General features: G+C 30.5%; 1 protein-coding gene across 5 annotated transcripts in view; it reads right to left on the bottom strand.

Annotated features, from left to right (window-relative positions):
- The window catches only part of LOC143247421 (nucleobindin-2-like), a 34485-nt gene extending 16011 nt beyond the window's left edge, over positions 1-18474 (bottom strand). Inside the window, exons 1-6 of one of the 5 annotated variants that reach the window (XM_076495487.1) lie at positions 17337-17707; positions 16786-16825; positions 14659-14793; positions 10308-10409; positions 6174-6393; positions 1840-1934 (exon numbers count right to left, since the gene is read on the bottom strand). In XM_076495487.1, coding sequence (XP_076351602.1) covers positions 1840-1934; positions 6174-6393; positions 10308-10409; positions 14659-14793; positions 16786-16788 — 555 coding nt within the window. In that variant the 5' untranslated portion in view covers positions 16789-16825; positions 17337-17707. Of the gene's footprint in view, positions 1-1839; positions 1935-6173; positions 6394-10307; positions 10410-14658; positions 14794-16785; positions 16826-17336; positions 17708-17936 lie in introns of those variants that run through there. The other 4 variants (XM_076495489.1, XM_076495490.1, XM_076495488.1 and 1 more) reach the window with 4 other exon arrangements.
- Between the last annotated feature and the right edge of the window lie 3711 nt (positions 18475-22185).

Raw genomic sequence — 22185 nt, 5'->3', positions numbered from 1 at the left:
AATAAAATACTGCAATATATGACTGATTTTGGATCCTAAATCCTTAAGGTTATAATGCATGTAATTTTATATTTTTTAATACAAAAACAAAATAAAAACATTTAAGCAAAATGTATCTATGCAACATTGACTGACTGTTTGATACGTGTACCATTCAAAACAACAAACGTTAAGCCCCATTAATAAAGTGAGTAATGTGGCATCAACAAAAAGCATTCATTACATATGAATTCAACTTTACTTGAAGTGTAGAAATGCTAGTCTTCAACTTTAAACAGAAATATCAGCCTAAGATATATTACAATCTTAGAGAAACAGGAATGATTTCCTTGAGTCACATTCTTACAATGAGCAATACTGAAATCTGCATAGCAAAGAGTAGGAAGTTCCAGTTGGCAGTATATTCAGAATTAAATTTTCCAAACTCCATGCCCATTTCCCAAGGGTGTTGTATTGAGACAGTAGGGTTTTTTTGTTTTTTTCAGATTTTGCTTTCCCTATGTGTGTTAGTTATTAAACAAACTTGCAATTAGTACTTATTGTGGCTAGTTTGTTTTTTTTTTCTTCCTTGAAGCTAGTTTATGAATATCATTCAAGTACTTGCCCATAATTTTTTTTTGTGTCCAAGTGATTTCTCAATAAAGAAATTCCCCCCCTCCTCCCCATGCTATTTTGGATACATATTCTTGGCTATATGGTTTCTATTTTAGCATATTTCTGATGCAGCTAATACTCACAAATAGTCTAACCATCAATATGATATGCTAAATTTTAAGTGTTACTAAAGTGTTTGAGTATAGCTGTATAGGTATACAATTTATAAAAAGGTACGACCATAAGTAACATAATTTGTTAAAAATCAGAATGAGCCAGTCAAAATAGGAATGGCTGGCATCTGTGGAAGTCTGTTAATATTATATTACTGGTTTACTGAAGCCAGCATCACTTCAGGTATATGTGGGGGAAAGAGAATATTCAGAACTATTAACATAAACGAGTTATCTTTAAGGATTATATAAGATCTATTATCGAATTTTAAAAAAATCACACCCTATAATTTTTAGTGATTATTATTCAAAGAGGCTTCAGAATAATAAAACATTTTTCATAAAAATGTTATTCTTCCTCCCATACAGGTCTAAAGACAAAGATTTTATTAAATTACTCAATAATTGTTTACTTCATTCATGAAAATGAATATGTATTTAAAGTGGCTGTTGGACTAAAATAACTTTAAACTTCAAGTTTCCCCATACATAAATCCCATGATGTATTATATAGCCAAGCATGTACACAAGTTAAAGGACATTTCATCAGTAAAAGCCAGAAATATATCTTATTTCCTCAGTGAATCTTTGACATAAATCACAATTACTCCATTTGCATAGATAAATTTCGTCTTGGCATCTCAAAGTAATTTTTGTAGTGAGTCAGTCATAGATGTTTAGACCATATACAAAATACAAGAAATTTTAAATTCAGAACTGTTTTTTGTCGGATTTGGTTAATTTCTTTATATTACTGTTAAAAATAGTTCAAATTAGCATTCTTACTTAAACCTTGGGTAATACAAAAAAAAGAATAATTTCTTCTTTATTAACATTTCTGTGCTCTTTAAATCTTTCCTTCATAATCCTAAAACTCTTATTAAAACCCACAAGATAGGATCATTTACTTAGTTTTTGATTTCTTATCCTCTGAGAACAGTCACCTTTCTACAATTGTCTATGAACTGACGCGAGATTCTGGATTTCAACATCCACATCTTGTTCATTTTCATAATTTACTCCATCCTTCTTATTCACATGAGAGTCTTTGCACATGGAGGTTAATACTTACTGTATGAATCAGCCTTTTTAAGTCCTCAACTTCAAATGTACGAGTATTTAAAGGATCAAGATGAACAGGAACTTTGATATTTTTCCTCTTGAAACCTGTAGAAAAGACTAATTGTATTAAAGAACTGATACTTAAAAAACAGAGCTACACAACAAAAATAAAAGTAAGTCTTGTGTAAGACAATTGTAATTGTATTGTTCTCAAATGTTCAAACATGTTTCTTAAACACCGGGTTTACCCAATTAAAATTTTTGTAAACTGTGTCAACATATTAATTAATGTAACTACCACAGACTGAAGAATTACAAAATACAGAAAAAGGTTTGTTTACTGTGTAAAATCTACGTCTTTTATTCCTTTATTAAAAATTTATATCACCTAGAAAGAATGCATGATTGTAATGTTTGTTTTAAGCATTACATTAAGCATTCTGTACTTGAAACTATTCACTTTCCTTGAATCTGTCCCATATTTTAACCTTTTAAACATTTAAGAGAGTAAAAAATATGTTAAGATTCTTGTAAACTAAATTCTTATATTAAGCTCAGATAAACACTGTTTGCTCTTTCTCAGATGTAAATTTTTCTCATCATTAAACTTGATTAAAACATTGAAATTTAAAGGAAACATTATGCCTTAACTAGTGAAGATATACAATCAAAACTGATTTACAAAATGCTAATGAATTTTGGGATTTAACCATAGTTATTTGCAATTGCTAGTTAAAAACCAATTCAACCTTGAAACAATTCAAGAAAACATACAGAAAATTTTATGGAGAAGTAATGTTTTAAGTTGCAGAGCATGACGATAATTCTGCCTCAAATTATATCAATTATACATCAATCATTTGAAATACACCTCAATATTTAAAAAAATGTATTTCTTTTCAACTTATATAAAGTTATAAAAACTTCTTGTGTATTAAGAAAAAAACAGACTGCTAAGATAATTCTAGATTAAAGTTTTAATTCTCTCCTTGAAATGCTAAAGTTTTCCAACATCTTTATGAAACAGTAATGTATGGTATCCTTGTACAACTTTGCTAAACCTTTACAACTAAAAAGTTGTTTGCCACCATTTCATCTGTTTAGTAAACAGCCAGATCACACAGTTTTTTTACCTTTAAATCATATGAAGGCTTGCTTACCCTTATGTCAAGTGTACTCTACCATACAACAAAAATAAAAAATTAGATACCTAACCCATCCAAGTGCAAACCCATCTATATTTTCAAAGTATAAAATGCCATTTATGCTTGTCAAATGAATATCCCTTTTCATTGTGTAATCTAGAGAGCTGACATCATGCATGCTGATGATACTGAAGTTTTGTTATTGCTTATATTTTACTTGTATCCAGTCCCACAGACAGAAAGTACTTAAGAAGCATGAATCATAAAATACTTGTACTTGATGGGGAAATAAGTATATGAAGTACATTTAAATCACAGTTTCACAAACATGGGTGCTTTTCCTCACAAGTTGGCTGATAATTTGACTGACTAAACATTAAAAGACATTAAGCCTAACTTTTATGGATGATTTTCCAGTATATTTTAAAGACACATTTTTAGTGTTCTAATCACATTTTAGACATATTATTTCAAATTTTGAACCTAAACAGTCAAGTCACCAAGGTCCTATGGTTCAAACACAGCTGTAACTAATTTTAAACTATTAACCCACTGGAGGACAGTGTCAGCAAAAGCTATTGTTGCATAAATAAGGGAATCAAATAATGGGATTCAATGTAAAATTTATAATGCATCTGAAGATGAAAGTGTTTTCAGTACCATTGTAGTTTAATCATTAGACCTTGTGATCCATTATCTAGTATGCTAACAATTACATTATGCTTAGCCTATAACTAACTTAAATCAACTAAACTGATCTTTGTAACCTGAGATTAAAAACATTAAATTATTCTACTTTCTCAGTTTGATCTATTATATTACTTTAACCTCTGAACTGCTTAAACTTTAACTGATTCTGTTACTTCAACTTTAAGGTTTGGTTGTAATTAAGCACAAAGTTATGAAATGGGTAACCTATGTTATGCTTACCATAGTGTTGAAACCTGTTTTTATCATTGTAAACCTACAGACTTACCACTGTGCCATTTTATGCAGACATTTTTAAAGCATGAACATTAGTAATCAACTTGTGCCTAAATTTAAAACACTTCAATTCTTAATATCTTAAACATGCATAAATCAACACAGCCATTTCCTTTTCAAATATTATACTAGTTGTAAATGACAGTTAATTTTCAGCTAATATATATAGTTAATTACATGTATATATAAAGAACAATTGTGTAATGAATAAACTTTTTTTATTATTACCTTCAATCCTTGTGCTCAACTATATTCAATGATTTAATTAACAAATGTTTCCAAATATTTTATTGAAGACAAACTTGGTTAAAAAGAAAGCACAATACTTGGAAGGATAGTTCAAATTCATTACATATTTTGTTGAGAATTAAAAAATGCAAACAAACTGCAGCACAAATCTAGTTCTATACATTAAAAAAAATGAATAAATATAAAGATTAAAAATTAAATAATTAATTTTAGAAATAAAACACTTATTGGTACTTGTTACCTATTGACAGAATTTCTACAAAACAAACATTCAACTTAACCAAGCTGTCAGAAATTACTAGCTACAATTCTGAAAATATAACTTCACTATATTCAAAGTAATGCCATGCAAGTATACATGACCTGTTAGTCTTAAGTATACTTGTGAATCATCCCTAGAGTGCAGAGAACCTTTACTTACATTGAACTAGTTAGAGCTAGAAGATAGATAACCATTCAGGTTTGTAAGATGCTTCATCCAGTTCTAAGTGACAGTTAAATATGGGTATAAAGGAAATTAGGTGAACCATTATGGTTGGATTGTAATGATGCGAGATGCAATCTTGGACTGGGACTCAATTATGAAATGTTTGCTTAAGTTCACCATGGATATAGAGATCATAACAAACATGTTACAGAGAATATAGTAGTTTTCATTTAACCCTTTTGCAATGAGCTAAGTATAATAAACACGAGTTTGTCTAAACATCTGCACATGTTAAGTATTTGCACTATAACGTTTGATACAGGATGTGTATCTTCACACATTTTGATAAGCTTTTAGTAACTATTATATATTTTTTTTGTACACAAAAAAATCAGATGTTTAAATGAAATATTTTTCTAATTGTGTTTGTGAATATATTGAGTCTGTTTCATTACTAGTTTAAGTGCATTTTTTTCTACAAGATAGTAACCATTACCAAGAAGCAAGTACAGCAAGCTTAGTTTCAAACTGACAATTTGGAACAACCTGCTCAGAAACAAAAGATTAATATCTAGGATTATTTGCTGAAGTTAATGATGAGACAAGGCTATAAACATACCAACTGGTCTAGACATCTGTCAAGAACTTGGCTGATAACAACAGATACCGAGGTCAAAAGCCATGCTACATTGCATTAGGATGGTGGTTATTAGGAATATCTCTGAAACAGCTTATTTATGACAGTTTGTTAATTTCCAGTCAAATTAGTTAAGTCTTCTTTTATTGTACTGAGAAATCATAAGCTCCAGTTGAAACTTTTGTACCTAAATTGTAGACTTAATTCATTCTTCAGTGTTTCTAACTTGTAAAATTTTACACACATAAATATGACCATGTAATTTTTTCGGCTTTCTACTTAGGTTATTATCAGGCAAGAGGAAATTATAATTTAAACTTTCAAGAATACATGATTAAAATAATGGTCTAATCACATGAAGCAAGAACAACATTCAAATTAACCAACAGTTCAACTTTCTACATAGTCCATCTTCATAATACTTCTATTTGCATTCCTTTTAACACCCACATTTTCTTCATACAATGTGTTTTATAAAGTTCAGCTATTCAAACATTTCAGTTTTTAAAGAAAACATAAAACTTTCCTAATATTGAAAGAGAGAAAGGGGGAAAAATTTGGCAAGGTTGGAAAACTTTAATTTATGTCGCACAGAGACACAAGTTTGCCCATTTGTAACACCTAGTATATCAGCTGTTTTTTGTTTTTTTAATCAATGAATTGTTGGATTTACAGTAACGTTATAATGCCCTCACAGCTAAAGGGGTGAACATGTATGGAGGGACGAGGAACAGAAACCAAGACACCAAGATAGTGTGTAAAGCACCCTAACCACCTGACCATGCCAAGCTACACACAATTATGAAATATGTTTTAATACATTTAGTTACTGACAAGTAGCTGACGTTCGAGTTTTATCTTTAAAAAAGTTTTAACGTACATTTCACAATCAGTAACTTTACCTTTTCCTCCAGAAGGATGTGGCTGTGTTCGCCATTTTCGGCCATTTGGAGGTGCAGGAAGTAAGTGACCATCTTCATCTCTATAAAGCCCTAATTCATTCTGCTCAACCTCTTCCATAGTTAACCTCCTTAACCTCTCCACTTCCATTCTCTTCAGTTCATCCAACTTGCTTCTTACACTATGTTTTACAAATTCTAGCTCTCTGGCTATTTCACCTGTCTACACAAGAAACAGAAATATTCTCATTTGAGGAATGAAAACCACATATCATAAATATCTCAATTAAGTATGTGAAAATATTATCCAACTAATAAAAATAATGATGTATTTCACATAAAATTACTCGCTGGCAACTTGGCCTAATCTTAAAGAGATAAATTAAAGGAAAGTAAGCTAGGCAAACACCTCACCCACTGTCAACTCATGGGTTACTTTTTAACAAAGAAAACATGGGATTAACTGCCACATTATAATGCCCCCACAGCTAAAATGACAAACATGTTCAGTAACAGGATCCAATCTCATTAATCACAGACAGCTAGTGGAACTACTATATCATGCCAGCTTTATAAAGAAAATACAAATGAAAAAATAACTGCTAGAACTAAATCTTACCACAATGTCAGAATTAATCCATCAGTTAAGTAAAATTAATCAAAAGTGGTAATGCATTTCTTCCAATACAGAGAATAAAAATTCAATTTGATTAACATACAACACCTATCAAGTTAGAGAGGATGTACATACAACGGATGTACATACAACTGGAAATTTGCAGCTATCCATCCACATTTCTTTAAAAGCTAAACATGTTTTGGGCAAATAAAATTAAAATAATTTTTAGCTTATGAACCTTTCGTTTGTCTGTCCATTACTTAACTACAACAGGGTGTTCAGAAAGTCACTGTGCAGTTTTGTCTGTTAATAAATATACAAGTGTACAGTGACTTTCCGAACACTCTGTACTAGGTTATTGGGCCAACCTCATACTTTGAAACATGTGGCATATAAATGAAGGATTGACAAACCCTTCCACCCTTCATTATTGCTGTTATTAAATATTTATTATCACCTACTTAACATTATCTACATTCAAAGATCTAGCTGCACTGAAAAAAACAACAAAAACCTGTTCAATTTGTTTGTGTATGTTGGATCATAAAAAAATAGTTCATCATTAGGCTCACTTGTATGATAAGCTATTTTTTGAGTTTCAAAAGCTTCCTAACTTTAACATGTGACATTTCAATTTCAACCTATAAATTACTTCTGCATAAAATAACACTATTGGGGATGAGTATACCAAAGAGAGAAAAATTAAAATTTCCTTTGTTTATCATAAACAGTTAACTATTCTCTGCCTTTCACAAAATTACTATCTATATAATTAGCATGAATTACTATTGCTTCATACTTTCAAATATGTTAAGTTTGATGTAAAATTCAAGTTATTTATGGAAATTAAATCATCTAGGTAATGGAATAATGTTACTCCATACATAATGTCAAAAAATATTGTATCTCATTTAAAAACGTTTTTAATAGTTTGTAACAATAACAATTATTTTATGAATAATGATGCTTTATTATTCATAAATAAAATGAAAATAATGGATATGAATACTGTTGGTTGAATACACTTTCTAATAACAAATACAAAATTATTTTAAAAAATAAACTTTTGATTATGGAAAACACCTTATGGAAACATTAGAGGTAATGACAATTATGAATTGCTAACTTTGAAAATATAATTTTATTTGGTATACCAGAATGAAAAAAATAACTTCAAGTAGCTTGGTTTGTTCCAGCTTCCCCATGTTATACATCAGTAAATCTTCAAAATAAAGGAAGGAGGCAAGAGCTATTAAAAAGGTAGGATTTGTATTTCTCCAAGATAGTTTAGTTTGATTAAATACTTTTTGTAAGGGCAGAGGTTGGGAGTTTCACATAGAAATTTTAGGGTAGATTCACTTTTATTCTTAAGAACTTTAAGGGTAACAGTTTTCCCACAACAGGTTGCAGTGAGTAAAACATTTGATTTTCTATAACAGCTAGCTAGATTATCATCATAGTTTGGATTTTGTTTGATAGATGAGATATGCCCAACACATTTTGGAGCTATTACCATAAGCACCATCTATTAAGATATCAAGTTGACAACTAGGACCAAAAATCACTATTCTATCCATACTTATTTAATATAAAATGATAATTTTATATTAAGTTAATTATTGTTTCATAGTGCTGATTTCAATCAAATAAAGGCAGGCTTGGTAAAAATGTTTTATAACATTAGTTTCGATAAGACCAACTTGTATCTAACAGGTTTATTTTCAATAAATTAACTTATTTGTTTATATGCTTTTTTTAAAATACAGTAATTTTCACAACATTAAATAACTATTTAAGTTATTAGAAAATTTTGCTATTGCCTATCATATACTTGTTAATTTTAATGAAATAACTGGTGTTTTGCTATAGAAGAAAACTTAATAGCTCTTAGGCATAATCTACATGAAAACATTTTCAAGAATGTACAAATTCTGAAGAAACTACAAAACATTTGCATGTTTATACCCGTGTGTATGTGTTTAGTTCTTATTACCAAGGAACAGATAATAAAAAAGATAGCAACAAAAAATGCTTTACTATAAATAACAAATTTAAAAAACAGTCAAGACAAAAAGCCACATGAGAAATAAAACATGTATAATTATACTTTCATATAATGGCAGTTACTTGGTAAATACTAAATTATCTTTGGAATTGATAAAAAAATCTAAAAAGTCACTGATTCCACTGTTTGAAGGAAATCCTCAGAGCTGTATGGAAATTAAAATTTGATTTTTTTGCTTTACAAATTACAATAAATAAGTGCAATTGATAAAAAATCAATTGCAAAAAAACATTTTGGAGCTAAACACTGTTGAAATACAATAAAATTATTTTTATTTAAAATATGAATTTTGATATTCAGGTGCAATCAACATTTGAAGGTGTTCTATGGCCCAAAGAACTTTAGGTGTCAGCACATTGTTTAAAATAAGATGAATTTTAAGAGATAATTAGCTCTGAAATACTGAAATCCTTTCCTTATTGAGTTTGAACTCTTACTGTCAACTAAACATACATTTAAATATTTCTGAATGTCTTTCAATCATTACAGAGCACATGTCACATACCCTTTATTCTCCACTCTAAATGTTCATCAATAGTAGAATAAGGATCAGTAGGTGACACAAAAGTACTAAAGCTGCAAGTACAAGAAAATCAAAGTGGTGTAACAAGAGAGGGAACTCCTGACAATAACGTGAAATGGCCCAAGACTCCAATAAAGTAGCTTGAAAGTACAATACCCGAGAAAACTAAAAACATTTAATAAAAAACAGTGGAACAGTGGTCCCCCCACATATACACAATAAGAGAGACATCAGTAAAAAGATGCTACAACTAGAAACCCACAATTTAACCATGACTGAAAGTAAACAAGAGCAATAAGAGATTCTAACAGACAATAGACATCATGAGAGAGCATGATCATGTTTATGGTATGTGAAATAAACAGAAGCAGTATTTCAAAAGATAAGCACCTGATTAGAATGAGAAACTTCAAAACAAAAACTCATAACACTGCATTTTAAACATTTCAGAAGTGCATAGTTGGATGACAGTTTGTAACCACAAATTTGTTTTTTCATTTGAAAACATGGAATAGGTTATTTAATCTTAATTCATTTATTTATTGTATTTTTACGTTATATATGATGATGGAGAAAACATTGCAACAAGTTCTTTCATTTTGAACATAGTTTTCTAACTATAACTGGAAAAGCATAAAAATAAACAAATTTCATTTATCTTTTTAATATTTCTTTTAGTATCAGTAGTACAGTATCTCTTGCCTATATTCTATAAATTAGGTAAGCTCTTTAATTAGTAAAGGATAAAAAACTGCACAATGAACACAACCAATGTAAGAAGTCTGATGTACATAGAAATATACTCATGTGAACACTCACATAAGAATGTATATAATTTTTTTTAAAGTACTTTGATCACAAGAACATTGTGTTGTTCAAATGAAAATTTGCTCTCAGATCAAATACTTCAAACTAAATACTCAAATGTACCTTTATCTCCTCAGAAGAAATATTTTCTAGTTTTTTGGCAAACTCTTTGTCTTCTTCTAATGCTTGAACAACCTGCTGCAAATACCGTCCATATTCAAGACCCTTTTAAAAAACAAAAGTACTTATGTGTATTATGTACTTTTATCTTGCACCTTATCGTTGATATGAAATTTTGGTAAATTAATTGTACTTTAGAAAGCTTGAGACTTTTTTTGTTTGTATACAATAATTTTAATTAACCATTATTTTTTATCACACTAAATTATGTAACAACTTGTCAACAAAACACTCATGTTTGGCTTATCTGCATTTTTTAATAGTGTTCTTTTCAACATCTAACTTCTTGCTCAATTTTATACATTAAAACAATCATGATGACAGAACAAAATCATCTATCAGGTTACAAATCACCTTAGTATCACAGAGTACATAAGAAATATTCTTGAAAGAAAAATATAATAAAAATACACTCTTTTTTACTGACTTAGTGCTATATTAAAATAGTAAAAATAAAGAATTCCATCTTCTAATTTTAATTTTGGCAAAAGAAAAACCAACCATTAAACTGCCTTACTTCACTACATATAAAAATCTGAAGGAACCTTTAGAAACACAAACCAACAATGGGCACATAAGTCTCTTGGAAACATCCACTGAAGTTTATTACTTAGTCAAGTTTGTAAAATATAGCCATTCTAATTAATCATTTTGCAAATATTCTCAGAAAAGTGCTATGAAAGCAAGTTTTTAATAGTAATTACCAAAAAAAAAAGAAACAAAGGGAAAACCAAAAGTAGTACATAAACTCAGGTTTTTATTTATATGCAAAAATGACTCGTTTGGGTTGAGAAAATATTTTACATCGAAGAGCGAACAACGTTTCGACCTTCTTCAGTCATCGTCAGGTTCACAAAGAAAGAGGTAACTGACCGGAAGCTGACCACATGTTTGAAAGGGGTTGTGTAACTGAGTGTTGGAATATAGAGGGTGGTGTTAGATGTTTGAATATATAATTTTATTTATTTTAGTATATTAATATAGGTATAAAGGCATTCCTTTATATTGGTTTATTTTGGGTTTAAGTTGTTGTATAAGTAAGGCTTCTTTAATTTTGCATTTGTTTATGTTTGTTTCTTTATTTAGTATTTGAGTGTTTTCTATGGTTATGTTGTGTTTATTTGACTTGCAGTGTTCGAAAACGTGTGAAAGTGACATTTTATGTTCTTTGAATCTGGTTTCCATTTTCTACTTGATTTCTCAATATAGAAGTCGTGGCAGTTATCATATTGTATTTTGTAAATAATGTTGGTGTGGTGTTTGTCAGTGTAGTTTTTACATAGTATAGACCTCAGTTTTGTGCCTGGTTTTTGAATAAATTTGGTATTAACTGGAATGTCATATTTTGTTACTAATTTTTGCCAAATGTTGGTTATTTGTTTGCTGATGTCAGGAATATATGGTATACAGCAGTATATGGTTTAATTTTTTGATTAGGTGAGATATATTTACTTTAGTTGGTTGATTTTGCTTTCTGTCTAGGTGTGTGTGTATAATGTTTTCTACGGTTTGTGGGGAAACTTATTGATGTTGATGAAGTATTGTTTTATTTTGTCTAATTCATCGTTAATTTTATCTGGTGAGCATAGTTTTATGGCTGTGTTTATTTGGTTTCTTAGTATGTTGAGTTTTGTTTTGTTTCATGTGCTGAGTCCCAAGGAATGTAAAGTCCAGTATGGGTGATTTTTTTTCGGTGGATTTCGTTTTGAATTGTGTGTCGGTTCTTGTAATTTTGAGGTTAAGAAATGATATTTGATTGCTTTCTTCCTGTTCACATGTGAAGTTAATGTTAGGATGTATAGAGTTAATGTGATTGAAAAAATTAAGTATGTGTTCTGTGGATTTGAATCCATAACCGTGTCATCTACATATCTGTACCAGTATAGTGGTGGATGTAATGCTGTGTTAATAGCTTGTGTTTCAACTTATGTCATAAAATATTGGCTAGAACTGGTGATACTGGGTTGCCCATGCTAGGCCATTTGTTTGTATATAGTTTTGGTTGTTGAACATGAAGTTTGTCTTTATCGTGGTGAATTCTATTAGGGTTGCTAACTGGTTACTGGGAATTTCTATGGTTGGGTTAGGTCTCGGATATAGAGTTCTAAGACTATCTTGCAGGCTTTAGTGGTTGGAACTTCTGTAAGAGGGATATAACATCTAAACTGGCCATTAAGGCTTTATGATTAAGTTGATTTAGATTAGACTTGAAATTAAAAGAGTCTTTGATGAATGAGCTGGCTGATGTTACATATTTGGAGAATGCCCATGCTATGTATTTACCAAGATTGTAATTAAACGATTCATATGTGGACATTATTGTTCGTAATGGACAATCTGGTTTATGAGGTTTGGGGATGCCGATATTTGTGGTGTACGTGAGTCGGTTTTACGTTAGGTAGGAATAAAGTGTTTGTGAAATTGTGTTGGCTTTTTTCATTTGTAGTAGTAATTTGTTCAGTTACGTCTTGTGTGTCTTTGTTGGATTTGTGTATTGGTTTAAATTGATGGGCAACCCAGTATCACCAGTTCTAGCCAATATTTTTATGACACAAGTTGAAACACAAGCAATTAACACAGCATTACATCCACCACTATACTGGTACAGATATGTAGATGACACGGTTGCGGGATTCAAATCTACAGATCACACACTTAATTTTTTCAATCACATTAACTCTATACATCCTAACATTAACTTCACATGTGAACAGGAAGAAAGCAATCAAATATCATTTCTTAACCTCAAAATTACAAGAACCGACACACATTTCAAAACGAAATCCAAAAAATCACCCATACTGGACTATACATTCCTTGGGACTCAGCATGAAACAAAACAAAAAACTCAACATACTAAGAAACCAAATAAACACAGCCATAAAACTATGCTCACCAGATAAAATTAACGATGAATTAGACAAAATAAAACAATACTTCATCAACATCAATAAGTTTCCACAAACAGTAAAAAACATTATATGCATTACACCTAGACAGAAAGCAAAATCAACCAACTAAAGTAAATATATCTCACTAATCAAAAAATCATGAAACCATATACTGCTGTATACCATATATTCCTGACATCAGCAAACAAATAACCAACATTTGGCAAAATTAGTAACAAAATATGACATTCCAGTTAATACCAAATTTATTCAAAACCAGGCACAAAACTGAGGTCTATACTATGTAAAAACTACACTGACAAACACCACACCAACATTATTTACAAAATACAATGTGATAACTGCCAATGACTTCTATATTGAGAAACAAGTAGAAAATGGAAACCAGATTCAAAGAACATAAAGTCACCTTCACACGCTTTCAACACTGCAAGTCAAATAAACACAACATAACCATAGAAAACACTCAAATACTAAATAAAGAAACAAACATAAACAAATGCAAAATTAAAGAAGCCTTACTTATACAACAACTTAAACCCAAAATAAACCAATATAAAGGAATGCCTTTATACCTATATTAATATAATAAAATAAATAAAATTATACATTCAAACATCTAACACCGCCCTCTATGTTCCGACACTCAGTTACACAACCCCTTTCAAACATGTGGTCAGCTTCCGTCAGTTACCTCTTTCTTTGTGAATCTGATGATGACCGAAGAAGGTCGAAACGTTGTTCGCTCTTCTATGTAAAATATTTTCTCAACCCAAACGAGCCGTTTTTGCATATAAATTTCTCTACAAGTTGGTTTCTCCACATCACTGATTAGTTTTTCATTTGTTTTTCAAGTTAAGTTTAACAGCCAGAAATGTCAAAAATGGTGAAAGGCCTATAGCAACACAACAACAAATGTTGAATAGGTATGCAGAAATGGGATAAAATAATACAGAAAACTAAACTGACAGTTGATAACCAAGATTCAACAAAGCAACAGTTATAGTTAAACAGTGAAATGAAATTTAAATTCTCAATCAACACTAGTTATATAATTAAAAGTTTGTATAATCCTTTTTTTACTTTTTTTTAATGGAATAAAATAAAAATAAAAACTTACTACACAAATTTACTACTGAACCATTTACCCACGTTAAATGATTTAAACTTATGTTTACATATAATATCCTTAGAGATGCTATTGTACAAGCAATGAAGGACATTAGCATTCAGCCTATTTTATAACACTACAGGATATAATAGCCCCAATACTAATGTTTTATTCCAAGCATTATTATAATCATGCTTTGCCAGCTTAATTGTTGTAACAATGAAAAAACTTTGGGAAAAGAAAGCATTAGATATATAGTAAAGAAGCTTACAAAATCATCAATATCCTCATTAGTTTCCTTGTGGTTTCTCTCAGTTTCTTTCTTTTTCTCCACTGGACGAGGGGCAGAAAATGCAATATCAAGCAAGCATAAGGCAACCAGTATCACAAACACTTTCATTTTGATCTATAATAAATGTCAGTATATGATTTTTAACATATGCAACTAGATAAAAAAAATCAATGTACTATATTTAAATATTTTTCTTACATAAATTTATTTGATTTATTAAGTCACCTCAAACAAACCATCATTCTCACTGTTCATGAACAGTATAGGTTTTAAGTTACTTACAGTTCAGCATAAGCTGCATTTTTGCACAGGCTTTAAATATTTATTAATATGCTTAAAAACATAGTAATACAAAACAGTATAATATGTTACATGCACATTTCATAGGTTAAGATTCTTAAAAATAGGTAATGTTTTCGATATGTTTCTACATACAAGGTAAACTTCTATACATTAATGTTTCTGCACATTTGGTTTCTTAAACATTTTAATTTTACTGACCCAGACTGTTTCTTAAATACAGTTATATGCACCTGAACTAAATGATAAAGTTGTTCTTATAAGATTCGAGTTTCTACAAAGAGCAACTCTCATACATCTTAGGTAATATATATTACCATTTAAGTAAAACAACACATGCAAATAGTATACCCTCAGTAAAAAAATTATACCACCAGTGATATAGTTTTATGTTTTTATATTCAAAATAAACAACGTTTTCATATAACATAATACTGCAATATCTTCAGACACACATTCAACAATTAAGGCATTATTTTCATTTCTGTCACAAGCAAGTACTTTATTATCCTAATAATACTGTTTCTGAAGTCATATGTAGGTATCTTCACACAAATAATTTTAGGTCACATGTAGCATTATTGAAAATACTGACACCTAACTAACCAGAGTTTGGTATTAGTTGATTTATCTTTTATAAAGCCTAAATTTTGAAAAAGCTTATTAGAAAGCAGCAAAATTTATGTGCATTATTCAGCTTAAAACAACTTCAGAGCAACAAACTGAAGACAATATAACAGGAAGGGAAATTAATAGTTTCCTAAATAATAGTGTTGATTTAAAATTTTACTTTTCTAAAAAGTGGGTTTGCTAAGACATACCTATTTGCTTTCACTCATGCCTCTATCTTAAATGATCTGTTTAAAGTCTAGGTCCAATCCTTGCTATACTCCACACAATTTTCAAATACACACAGACGTTACTGACTCTAAGAAATCTCTTATGAAGCTCAGGCTTAACAACACTAAATAACACAGCTTGGATGCATTAATTGCAAGTTCTGATTAGTTTTACTGTTGACAAACCCAGATTTACAGGTTCATACTCAAATTACACTTTTTCTCCTATATTTTTTAAATAAAATATAACAGTCATCTTGGTTACCAGAACTTACATAACTGTTAGTTCTGCTTTTATTTGCTTTTAACTCAGAAATAATTAATATCAGTATAACTTCATGGAACATAACATACTGCAGTAAGCAAGGCAATCTATCAAAATTTATGAATATAAAGGAGCAGGTCAACAGTAAACTCTGGAATGTCAACGTGCAGTTGTTTCTTTGCTGTAGCCAATTTTGCATCATATTTTGAAACTGTACTGACCTTAATAAATAAATTAATTGTTACTCACTTTTCACAATAATTTCAAATTACAAAGTTTCTCCAGGATGAAAAACCCAAAACTCTATTTGCCCTACCACTAGCAACAGCACAATGCTTGGATGGCTTAAAAGACTGATCAAACATTACACTAAGATCATTTTCTTTCACAACACTCTTAAGGTTACTCCTATCCAAATTATACTTGCTTACATCTGCCAAGCATAAAATGAACAAGATCACAAAAACCAATTTAGTCTAACAATGATAACCATTTCACAACAATCTGAGAACTCTGCTAAACCTGCGTGAGGTGTAACACATCCTTTAATAGATGCATTATAAACATTTCATTAGATCATGACACATAAATGCATGTTTAACTAAGATTAAAACCACTTAACCTATCAATAATTTGCCTCTTTCAAAACCATCCAAAAAAATCAAATATAAATAATGTAACCCTTGGCATTCATATACTTACCATTAACTATCAAACAAAGGAAAAAATCCACAGCTTTTTTCTGCAAGATCCACCAAAACAAATTATCTGTTGCTTTATACTTATAGAAAATGAACCTTGTATAACATTTTTGTAACTCGACCACAGTTAACTTTGATAATATTTTCTTTTAATGCTGACTTTACTTCATTTTGTCAAAATTTTCATACAACCGATAAACATACAATACACAAACTAAATCATTTTATCCTAGATTTTAATATAATTATTTGTGATCTCATTAGCTGAAATTGTTTACTGTTAATGGCATTCTACACGTCACTATTTTACACTAACTTACAAAGAAAAAGTGATTTCACAAGGTGAAATATTCAATTTCAAAGATTTATAAGCACTTTTTTGGGGATCAGTTACACTAAGTTGTTGTAGTTGTATTTTTAGTGAAAAACTGTCAATAGGTTATCTGTGCTTTTTCCACCACAAGCAATCAAAACCCAGATTTTAATAATGAAAGTCTATTATTTGTCATAAAGTCAGAAATAAATTAAAATTATAATTTTTTTTCTACTCACAAAACCCGTATGAAATATTTTGTCTTTTCCCTGCTTCAACATAACTCATTCCCAGTCAGTTTACTACAGATGATTCACATATATCGTGATAAAGGTAAATTAGAAGTCTACAGCCATCTTCTACTTACAATACAGAAGTATTAAGAAGTTGAAGCAGTTTAAAACTTCTAAATGTGCTACAACTCAGGTACTGTAGATTCGGTTCTGACTAAATCTAAAATGTATTTCAAAAAATTAAAATTGCAAAACAGTTATGAATTTAAACATTCAGGGAAAATAATTTTATGGTTTTATCAACTAGTATTGTACGTCATCCTTACGAACTTTAACCATTAACAAACAACTGTCACGTCAATATCACTATCAGTGATAGTGTCGAATATCAGTTACTTCTTTTTATACTAAATGTCTCAGAGGATAATGAACAAATGACTAGTAGCTGAGCAAAAAAAATGAGGTATTAAATAGCAAGACTAGCATAAATTATAAGTATTTAAATACACTATAATTTAGAAATTTCCATTCTTCCCATTATAATTAATTAATGGACGATTTACACAAACTATGATACTAACTCAATAACAAGACGAACTTACTTACCAAATCTAATTCGCCTCTTTCCACATACACTATATTACTATTAACTCAGTGTATACAACTTCACAAATACTGATTCTTTCTCACAAAACTAGTTACACGTCACTTTTCCACGTGCCAATGATCGTGGGGGAAACCCTTCTCTAGTCATACACGTCATCTAGTTAATTAAAAAAAAATTTATATTCATAATTTGGAAAAAAAATTACGTATTGGAGAACACGTTTAACTACTACGTATGACAGAACTGTTTTCGATATTTCTTCATGCTGGAAACAGTCCAATTTAGATCATAGATGGTTAGCACATGAGATAAGAATTGACCAAAATTCGGACAGAAATATTATTACTCGGATGTGGAACTAAATTCACATTTCATATGTCATCCGATTACACCAACTCTCTCTTAAATACTTAGAAAAAAATAATGTATTTGTTTGTTTTGAATTTCGCGCAAACCTACTCGAGAGCTGTCTGCGCTAGCCGTTCCTAATTTAGCAGTACAAGACTAGAGGAGGGGCAGCTAGTCATCACCACCCACTGCCAACTATTGGGCTACTCTTTTATCAGCGAATAGTGGGATTGACCAAAACATTATAACGCCCCTACGGCTGAAAGGGTGTTCAAATCCGCGACCCTCAGATTACGAGTCGAACGCCTTAACCCACCTCGCCATGCCGGGCCGTAAATAATTTCGAAATCCATTACAGTTTTTCTGTAATAATACAAAATAAAATAAAAATACCAGCATTTACTTAAATGGGATAATTAATTACGTTGCGCATAAATCAAGAAATAATTAAATATATAGTTTTAAAATTTCGAACAACATAACCAAATGGCAATACGTTGATTATTATATATTTCAATTTTATATAGCGTTGGTATCAATGAGCCAATGTACAGCGAAATACACCGTATGTATAGATTTAGCTTTAAAAGTGAATTTGGTTTCCGATATTCAAGACGCAAAACCACTTGTCTCATATTATTTTAGAATAAGCCATGTTTGAACTTAGACATATAAAGCCCTAACAAATAATTTATTTGTCTACATATTTTACAGATGTATGTTGACATACCTAGTATCGTTTTTGACAGATATGAATGTTCCACATTCCTGATGATATCCAACGTTGCACAAAACTTTTCGAATCACATATATATGTAAAAACGGCTGTTTTGGGTTGAGAAAATTTTTATGTAGAGGAGCGAACAACGTTTCAACTTTCTTCGCTCCTCTACATAAAATTTTTTCTCAACGCAAAGCAGCCGTTTTTACATATATAGTTTTCTCTACAGGTGGGTTTTCTCGTCATCACTGATCATTTTCGAATCACAATTTTGCTCATTTTAGCTTTATTCACATTTAATATCCATGATTATTTGTTTGTTTTCGAATTTCTTGACAAGCTACTCGAGGGCTATCTGCGCTAGCAGTCCCTAATTTAGCAGTGTAAAACTAGAGGGAAGGCAGCTAGTTATTACTACGGACCTGGCTATGCCAGGCCTTTTGAAGAGATAAAACAATTATTGTTCGTATTTTCTTACTCGCACTACACATTTTTCTCTTTCCATATTAGAATTTATTATTTAAGCCATTTGAAAGTGTGTGCTATAAGTTGCAATTTATATTTTAGTGGAATCTTTTTAGAGTACTTTAAATTGTTGGATCCATGCTCTTTATGGAGGTTAGGCCCGGCATGGCCGTTGGGTTAAGGCACTCAACTGGTAATTCGCGGGTTCGCATACCCGTCGAAACAAAACATACTCGCCTTTTCAGCCGTGGGGGCGTTAAATGTCACGATCAATTCCACTACTTGTTAGTAAAAGAGCAGCTCAAGAGTTGGCGGGGATGGTATTGACTAGTTGCCTTCCCTCTTGTCTTACACTGCTAATTTAGGGACGGCTAGTGCAGGTAACCCTACTGTAGCTTTGCGCAAAATTAAAAAAAAACAAACAAACAACGAACAGTGCATTAGACACGATATAACATTCTAGTTTTATTATTACTTAATTGATGAAACCCCTTAAAATCATTTAAATGTTTTTATCAATTACGTAATTGCGTTTCGCGCATATAAAAGTCGAAGTATTGTGGACAGTGTGATTAATTAAAACCTGTTTATACATCATTTTGTGACAATTTGAATACCATGTTTTAATTATAATAATAAGTACTTACTATCTGCTCTTTAAGTATTATTTTGATCAGCTAATTAAAAGTTATAAAGTTACAACCATAATATATTAATTTGTTCAGAGCGTATGTAATGGAATTTGGTTATTTCTAAATCTATCGCGCATACAGTATAACGTCGTAAAAAATACCTAGCATTTGAAGAATAAACAATTATTTGTTCACTAATTTCTACAAATAATTCCTATTGCACTCCTGGTAGATGTATTTTATTTACTATTTTTATAAGTATTATTTTAAAACTGAATGGAGTTTGATTAAAAAATAAAGATACATGATTTTGCTTAGTTACATTTCATGTAATAATAGTTGATTTTGTTTAAAATATTTTATCAGGTGTATATAAAAGTTATCCGAGTATAATGTTATTGAATTTAATGTGTTATAGGCAAGTACCTTCCAATAGAATCCTTCACTGCAAAGTTGGTATCAGATTTTAAAAACTGTTTATATTATAATCTTCATATAATCGTTTGTGCAATAATGAGTGAGAATTTATCGGTTTCTCTGTGTATTCTCTTATAATATCTGTGAGGTGAATTTATACTGTTTGAGTTTTGCATCTTTGGGTTTTCTGAACTTTACTGTATAATTTACGTTGGTACGTTTTTTACTTTTAAAAATGTTGAATAACCAATAAACTAACCTAACTACAACCAAGTACTAAACTTTATAATAACTACTCTTGTACAATGCTATTAATACTGAAATTGAGAGCTAAAATAATTGTTAAACTTGTAGACTAGATTTAAGGTAATGTAACCTTGTCAAAAGCATCCTCTGCTAAATCTTAAGCCAGTCTACTGACTAAATAAGGGAATAGACCTTCACTCTTAGAAATGCACTCAGTCTTAAAGTGAGGAAAACAATGTTGCTGCAACAGATGTAAAACACAAATCCACTAAGCCTAAACTTAACCTATTATTAAAAAGGTTAAAACGCTTGCAAGGCTGTAATATAATGTTGTTGTTTTTTTTTAATATCCAGTTAAAAGGAATAGATTCAGGGATTTCTAGCATTTTTGTATAACTAGAAGCAAATACGTTCAAGTAGGTCTTGTAATAGAACCATTACAATTTGTAGAGAACTACATAAAGAGGACATAGTGAAACACAGATGTTATAAAGACATTTTCAATATTTTCTAGACACCACATCCACATAATTTTAGTTATAAAACCTTTATACTAAGTAAATGTATTATCTACTAAATTAGTCTATTTAATTTTTCTTTCATTTCGATTTTCAGTTAGAATAATGGTATTTTGGTAGGTTCCGAGATGCATATAACAAACACCTCTCCCTTTATTCTAAGTATCCTGGTAGTTTCTAAGCAACAAGTGAACTTTGAAAATAGCACCTGCAACTATTTGTCAGTTATTACTTTTCCCCTTGTAATTATCAATCTGTTATTTGTTGTAGTTTAAGGGCATGATTATAAAATAGCAAAATATAAGAAAGTTTTGACATAAAGTATCATTTACTTATAATCTGTTATACTTTAGTGTTTGTTATGAATTTCGTGCAAACCAACGTGGAAGCTGTTTGTTTTGTTATTATGCTCAAACTACACAAAGGGCTATCCACCATGGGTATCGAAGCCTAGTTTCTAGCAGTACAGATTCAGACTTACCACTACCACTGGGGTTGCACAAAAGCTATCTGCAATAGTGGTCCCTAATTTAGCAGTAAAAGCCTAGAGGGAGAGCAGCTAGTCATCACTATTTACCACTGACTCTTGGGCTACTGTTTTATCAATGGAATAGTGGGATTGGTTGTAATATTATAACACCCCAATGGCTAAATAGACAAGTATGTTTGATGGAACAGGGATTTAAACCCAAGACCCATAGATTGTGTGTTTGGTGTCCTAACTTAGGGGTTCCAAAACTTTTTAGACCTGCGGAGCTTCTCGTCAAAAAAAAAAAACATTCCGGACCCTTAATAAAAATTATACACTAAAAATAGAAACAATCGGTCACTAGCACCAGATAAGGTTTACTTCAAGCTTTTAGGATATAAATTTATTTAAAATGTCAATATTAAAAAAAAT

Source organism: Tachypleus tridentatus, chromosome 3 (assembly GCF_004210375.1).
Source record: "Tachypleus tridentatus isolate NWPU-2018 chromosome 3, ASM421037v1, whole genome shotgun sequence".
NCBI classification, from domain to species: Eukaryota; Metazoa; Arthropoda; class Merostomata; order Xiphosura; family Limulidae; genus Tachypleus; species Tachypleus tridentatus.
This window is presented reverse-complemented; position numbering and strand designations above follow the sequence as displayed.